Here is a 7,064-nt window from a genome sequence, read left to right as displayed (position 1 = left end):
AAATATATCTCTATACTTTTGCTCGAATCTTAGGCTTCTTTTTTTTTCTTTTTTTTTTTGAAAAAGACCACAGTAATCTCATATGTGTTTCCAAAGAGTTCTCAGCAATTCTAAATCATGGGAAATGATATCCCATGAGTGTGTGTGTACGTTTGTGTGTGTGTGTACAGTGCTGCTCAAAAGTTTACACACCCCTTGCAGAATCTGTGAAAATGTGAACAATTTGATCAAATTACGAGGGATCATACAAAATGCATGTTTTTTTTTTTTTTTTATCCAGTACTGTCCTGAATAAGATATTTTACATAAAATATGTTTACATAGCCTATAGTCCACAAGATAAAATAAATAAAAAATAACATGCATTTTGTTAACATTATACACTTTTCCTGCAGGGGGTGTGTAAACTTTTGAGCAGCACTATATATATATTTTAAAGAAGATTTTTAATGTACATGTTTAAAGAAGTATCATATGCTCACAAAGGCTGCATTTATTTGATCAAAAATACAGTAAAAACAGTAATTGTGAAATATTATTACAATTTAAACACAATACAATACAATTTTGTAGGCACTCACAAAATACGTCTTAACATATGAAACTGGTTTGATTATAGTCCAGATGAAAGTCTGTTTGCATTCATTTTAATGTCGAATTGATCATTCTCACAAGTATACCATAAAAAATGTTTGTAATTTTTTTTTTTTTTTTTTTATATTCCTATTTTTAGTTTTCATAGACGTTTGCAGAGAAGCAGCATTATGGCACATTTAAGGAACAGATTGCACAAACTACCGTTAAAAAAAGCCTACCAGCCGTTGAGGAACAGATGTGCTGTTTCAGAACAGCAGTGTACTCATCTAAAAATACAAGGTTCTCTAACTTTTCAAATAGAAGTAGCAACACTATTTATGTACAATATGGCATGTTTTGAGGCTGTTTCAAGCTTGATTAGGGGAGTGCTGGGGTAACACTGAAGTCTAATACTTGAGGCACCTTCCATAAAAGCCAAATATAGTTCCATCGATCCATTGCCGAAACCTCGAGACGGACGTGTAGACGCCAGGGTACTGGGCATCCGCACAGCCATTTCCCCAGGAGACGATGCCGTACACGCGGCCCTCGCACACCAGCGGCCCTCCAGAATCCCCCTGCAGAAAAGACAAGAATATTAATATGATTTTGGACAGAGAGGTCAGATGGTGTGCGAGAAGAGTGAAAGAGGTTAAACTAGAACTAGAAGGTGAAGCTCACAGCGATGTGAGACACGTATTGCCTTTGAATTGCCTTATAAATGTAATTACATTTTCTTGTTGTTTCAGTGTCATTGGGTGAACTTGACACATTGTAAAGGCAGCAAATCTGCTCCTTTTTAGCAATAAACAATGGACGGGACTTGAATTATATCCATCAGGAATTGATTTAGATTATAGTATAAAAAGTACCAGATTGAAGCCAGGCAAAAAAAAAATGTTAATATTTTTTTTTTTCCATTTTTTTATTCAGCAAGGATGCATTAAATTGATCAAAAATGACAGTAAAGGTATTTATAATGTTACTAAAGATAAATCCTTTATATTTATCAATTATCCTTTTCATATAATCCTGAAAAAAGCAACATGGTTTCCACAAAAATATGAAGCAGCACAACTATTTTAAACATTGATAATAATAATAAATGTATATTGAGCATCAAATAATCATAATAGAATGATTTCTGAAGGATCATGTGACACTGAAGACTGGAGTAATGATGCTGAAAATTTTAAAATCAAATAAGTGCAGCCTTGGTGAGCATACATTTATTTGTTTCTTTATTCCTTCATTTCTACCAGATATTTCTAACCTGACTGAATAAGATTTATCACATACCTGATCAGATAAAATGTCGAGCTTCGCTTTATTTAATATTTTGTTAAATTGCACAAGACTGTCAGTGTTAGCTTATTAGAAAGTTGCTATTTGATTAAATGAGCTCCATTTAACTTTTAAACTGTTTATTTAATTGGATTGTTTTTCTTTCTTTTTTGCATCTTCTAACTGAAGTAAAAGGCAACACATTTTAACTTTAATTAGACCCAGTCAGAGAGTAGTCAGAAGTGCAATTAAATTCACAAATAGTTTTAAAATTGGCAAAAACAATGTGATATCCAAATAATGGCTGAATACAAGATGGCCCTGTTCCTGACAACAAAGTCAACATCCAGTAAATCACTAAAGTGTTGCTAATAGTTAGTGGTTTATTCCAAATACCTTTTAAATTCCAGATTTCCAAAAGCATTTAAGGTCAAAGTTCAGTGCATGATAACTGTGCCATCCACATTAAGTTTAGTGCACGTGAAGTCATGGTTTGTCTCACCTTACACGCGTCTTTTCCTCCTGCGCTGTATCCTGCACAGATCATATTTTCCGTGATGTTTCCATTAAAAGAGTCTGTGCTGTTACACACTGCGGTGGACACTATGGGCAGCTTCACCGTCTGCAGCGTCGCAGGGATTCCTCCCGTCGGAGTGGTGAAGCCCCAGCCGGACACCCTGCACACGCGACCCACGGACACCTGGGCGTCCTGCCGAGGCAGCGGCGCAAGAGACACGTAGCTGTTCAGATAGATGGGAGACTGCAGCTACAGGTGAGGAAAAGAAATCATTAATAGGATCCATAAAGCATGCTATACCATTCTCTGAAGTTAAGTGTGCATGTTCATTATATTATTTAATAAGTAAATGTTTTCACTGGTGTCATTTCCACCACATCTCAAATCATGTTTAATCGCAGATGTGAATTGTAAAGTAGATGTGAAAGAAATATATAAAAAAAATGTATTCAGCCAGCGCACATACTGTACCTGTATTTACATCCTGTTTTCGGTCGAAGTCCACAGTAGTCGATTGTCGAGTTCACGCGCGTGATCATAGGTAACTAAACCTATGGGCGTGAACTCGACAATCGACTACTGTGGACTTCGACCGAAAACAGGATGTAAATACAGGTATGTGCGCTGGCTGAATAAACATTTTTTATATATTTCTTTCACATCTACTGCAGTCAGATTCACCCGCGTTCACTCCGAAGGAATCACTCACATTAGCTGTGCACTTGTAATGACACATCAAGGATGTTAAGAGGCTAAAAGCAGGTTTAAAACTTGCCCCATTGAAGTCAACAGGGTGCACATTTTAAAACGAGGATAACACGGTGTAGGCAACACCGATTTTTGTCGTTGTTCTCTGTACTGACAGCACTCCAAATATACAAAAAAATGAGCTCAATGTTAAAATTGACCGGAGTTCTCCTTTAATTTAATGTAATCAAATTCAAATGCAATCTTACGCACTACTTTATCTCTGTGTCTGATTTAAAGGGATAGATCACCCAAAAAAATTAGCCCATGATTTACTCACCCTCAAGCCATCCTAGGTGTATATGACATTCTTCTTTCAGACAAATACAATCTGAGTTATATTAAAAGTGCTAATCATAAAAGTGCTCCACACGGCTCCGGGGGGTTAATAAAGGCCTCGTACTACCATTATAAAGCTTGGAAGAGCCAGGACATTTTTTAATATTACAACGATTGTATTTGTCTGAAAGAATAATGTCATATAAACCTAGAATGACTTGATTGTGAGTAAATCTAAACTGAAACTGAAGCATTTATGCTATTCTGTTAATATACTAAAAATGATATAGTATAATGAATATAATATAAAAGTATAGAATTTTAATTATAAAACTTTAGATGTGTAAAAAAAAAAATGCATGCACTCATGTTACATGACTGATTGCTAAGAGATACATCACTTCATGTAATTGATGCCAGATTGTTGTGTTCATTTTGTATGCATGAAAAGAATCAATGGTTCACAGTGAGTGTAACACAGGAGCATTGATTCACTGCCTCACCTTAATGAGCATGATGTCTGCGTTATTGGTGGCTTTGTTGTACTGTGGGTGAGGTATTAAAACATGAGGCCTGCGAAACTGCTCCGTCCCCTCATATAATCCCACAGAATAATCTCCAGCCACGATTCTCATGTTTGCCTCCCTGGACACACAAACCAACACGGCTTTGAATTAAAATGCATTTTAAATGCATCGTACTATGGAAGAAGCAGCAAGTTACATCGTTGTATAACACACCCCAGATAAAGAACATTCAAAAGTAACATTCCCATAATGTTTGACGAGTGATAAAATGGAACGTTCGCATAACCAAGAAAAAACATAAAAAACTGGACGTTTTCAACATTCAGAGAACATTCAGCAGTAACGTTTTCATATCTTAAATGGAATGTTAGCAAATCATTTTTAGAACATATTTTGGTACCAATCTACCAAAAGTGGCAAACTGTTATTGCTATGGTTCTGTTCGTTGTGCCATCTAAGTGGCGCTAAATGGAAATACCCACTGACTAAACTCATATCTCCTATTAGTCCTGTATCCAGTGATGCTCGTCTTACCCTATATTGCAGTGTGCTGCGGTCAGCACCCAGTATTTGTTAATTAAGGTCCCGCCACAAAAGTGCTGGCCCGTAGCGCTCTGAATGGACACGATGTACTTGATGGAGTACGGCACCGGGATGTATCCACCCACGATACGGGCCTGTACCAGATCCTGTACCAGATCCTGACCTGTGAAACGAAACAGGAGACACGTGATTTTGTTGACAGCAGCTTCAATCTCTGTGACATTAGTCTAGATTTTCCTTTCATTCAACAGAGACATGTGCGCACGTGAGGGACGCTCTGAATCTACACCTTTGTCTCGGAAGGAAAGCGTGTAACTTAAGGTTGATATGTCAATACTAAACAATGCGGAGTAAACAATGACCCCCCCCCATCTAAATCTGTCCACAGAAGACTGTATTTTCCCGACATGTGCGTCACGAATAGATGTTTGATTTGAATGAAGCCTGCTGTCTGAGATGTTAGAAGTCATCTCTGGTTTCCCTTGGGCATATTGAGCACAGTCTAACAATTAGGCAGATGTACGTGCAGCGGTTCAAGTTATTCTATTCAATATTAGCAGCCATTGACTGGCGTGTGAAACACACACTCGCTGGATTGAACCTATTATGTAACCTTGACTGAATGACCATTGGAGCTCACGAGGATTGGCAGCAGCGTGACCTTTATCTGATTGCTTTATGAAGCTCTCAACGTGAGGAAATCCTAAACTTTAAAGAGCACAAAGCACTGAATTCCCCGCACATGTAGAGGTTATGTACGTCCATTGTTTGCTGTTTTATGTTAAAAACTGTGTTTGGGGATTTAAATGTCTTTGGTATGTTTTTATAATTCAGCGTGCGCGGGTCTTTGCAGGGATTCCGGCATCAGATGGATTAATTAATCTTTTACGTGCGTTCTAAACTTTATAATTGCATTTTAGGGCTTTTTTGTGTTGGAAATGAAAAACGATTTGCTTTGGATTTCCTTCAGTGAAGATGCACTCAGTGCAGGCTGTCAGGATGAAGGGCCCATCCATCAATGAAACTAAACTTAACTTTATCCTCATATTTCATTTCTGTAATAAATCATAGTGCTGACAAAACCTCAGCCAGACATGCAAAAAAAAAGCAAGACAGTATTAAAAGCCGTCACTGGAAAGATCCATAAAAATCTCCTTTTTTTATTTTTGTAGACTTAATAGATATTTGACTTATATTTCTATTAAGCATCAATGTTGTCTCAGTAACATTTAAAACACCAAAAACTCTGAGAAGAAATTCGATTTGCGATTATATTGAGATCTTTTTAATGCTGACTCTGAAACTCATAAGGAGACACATGAAATGAACATATCTTTTTTCTCTGGAGAAACTAAGAATAACGAGACTTAAGTAAAATATTACATTTGCTCTCCATTATAATATGCTTTGTGAGTTGACATGTTGAGGCAAAAAGATTGCAATGTCATCCATTTAAATTTTTTTTTTATAGTTGACAACTCAAATCTAAATGACTGCCATCCTTTTAATATTTAATTTAATTTTAGGCAACGATTAATCGCGATTTATCGTATCCAAAATAAAGGTTTGTGTTTACATTTTTTATTATTATTTTGTATATATAAATACACGCATGTACATATTTAAGAAATATTTGCATGTATATTAAGAACAATTTTCTTAAATATATACATGCATGTATATGCATAATATTTATACACAGTACACACACATATATATTATGTAAACACAAACTTTTATTTTGGATGTGATTAATCGCGATTATAAAACTTATTCAAATAGTAAAAAGACAAAGTACATTTTTCATTGGCATTTTAAAACGAAAGTTTCAAAATTCAAAATGAACACAGTCTCTTTTCAAAGTAAAAAACTTCACTTTGCTCAAGGTACAGTATACGACTGCTCCACAATTCCGCTGTTTATGCACTGAAAGGATTTTGTACGATTGAAGTATAAATCTTTTACTTACAGCTCACCACGAGGAGATCCAGGAGGACACACAGCAGAAGCAGCGGCAGGTTCATACTGATGGAGACGGTAGACGCAGAGACAGACACATGCACAGGTGCAGACCAGACTGAGACCAGCTTTGCTTCAGGTACTCTGATTCCACACCTGGGGAAGGATTACCACCTCATTCTCGGGTTTCCTAGTTCCTATTTCCGTCCCCATGGTCACAATGTCGTCTGAGAAGGGGAACAATATATAATTGAAGCCAAACCTGTGATCTTTTGTTTTGGGTTTGATTGAGGATCAGTACAATTGCCTACGTCACATGCTATTTGCGTCATATTGCAGATTAAATTCTGCGTTTGAAAAAAAGTGTCAGATTTACTGTACATTCTGTTGTTATTTCTTGTATATGCCTTTTTGATTTATATTACAAATGCAGAAGCGTTTAGTGGCCCCATCTAGACACTCGAGTCACATTTAAACTGATGTCATTGCTTTAAATGTCAAAAAAGAGTGCTTTTCGGGACTACATTTTAGCCATTTGTGCAATTACTTTAAATTATTTTATTTTAAATCTCTTTCTAAACTTTTCTCTTGTTGTAGATGAGGTTTTGTTGAAATTGCGAGAATGATTTCTG

General features: G+C 36.4%; 2 protein-coding genes across 3 annotated transcripts in view; one reads left to right on the top strand and one right to left on the bottom strand.

The window, feature by feature from the left end:
• Window positions 1–675: 675 nt before the first annotated feature.
• On the bottom strand, window positions 676–7,058 carry LOC311302119 (trypsin). Its single transcript, XM_084427746.1, has 5 exons — window positions 6,450–7,058; window positions 4,465–4,631; window positions 3,907–4,048; window positions 2,363–2,626; window positions 676–1,154 (listed from the first exon to the last, which is right to left on the bottom strand). Exons 1-5 carry the CDS (start codon window positions 6,495–6,497, stop codon window positions 984–986), a joined length of 792 nt encoding a protein of 263 aa, XP_084283872.1. The 5' UTR covers window positions 6,498–7,058; the 3' UTR covers window positions 676–983.
• The window catches only part of LOC311302118 (trypsin), a 12,551-nt gene continuing 7,981 nt past the window's right edge, over window positions 2,495–7,064 (top strand). The window contains exons 1-2 of one of the 2 annotated variants that reach the window (XM_084427743.1): window positions 2,495–2,632; window positions 6,445–6,538. In XM_084427743.1, the coding sequence (XP_084283869.1) occupies window positions 6,531–6,538 (8 nt within the window). In that variant the 5' untranslated portion in view covers window positions 2,495–2,632; window positions 6,445–6,530. Of the gene's footprint in view, window positions 2,633–6,444; window positions 6,572–7,064 lie in introns of both variants that reach the window. The other variant, XM_084427744.1, reaches the window with a different exon arrangement.

This window comes from Rutilus rutilus, assembly GCF_951802725.1.
Source record: "Rutilus rutilus genome assembly, chromosome: 13".
Lineage (NCBI taxonomy): Eukaryota > Metazoa > Chordata > Actinopteri > Cypriniformes > Leuciscidae > Rutilus > Rutilus rutilus.
The sequence above is the reverse complement of the archived record's forward strand: the minus strand, read 5'-3'. Positions and strand labels throughout refer to the sequence as shown.

Coding starts and splice junctions, on each gene's coding strand:
- LOC311302119 (XM_084427746.1), bottom strand. CDS start 6,497: ATGAACCTGCCGCTGCTTCTGCTGTGTGTCCTCCTGGATCTCCTCGTG. Junction 4,049..4,464: donor GCAGCACACTGCAATATAGG/GTAAGACGAGCA, acceptor TTGTGTGTCCAG/GGAGGCAAACATGAGAATCG. Junction 1,155..2,362: donor GAGGAAAAGACGCGTGTAAG/GTGAGACAAACC, acceptor TCTTTTCTGCAG/GGGGATTCTGGAGGGCCGCT.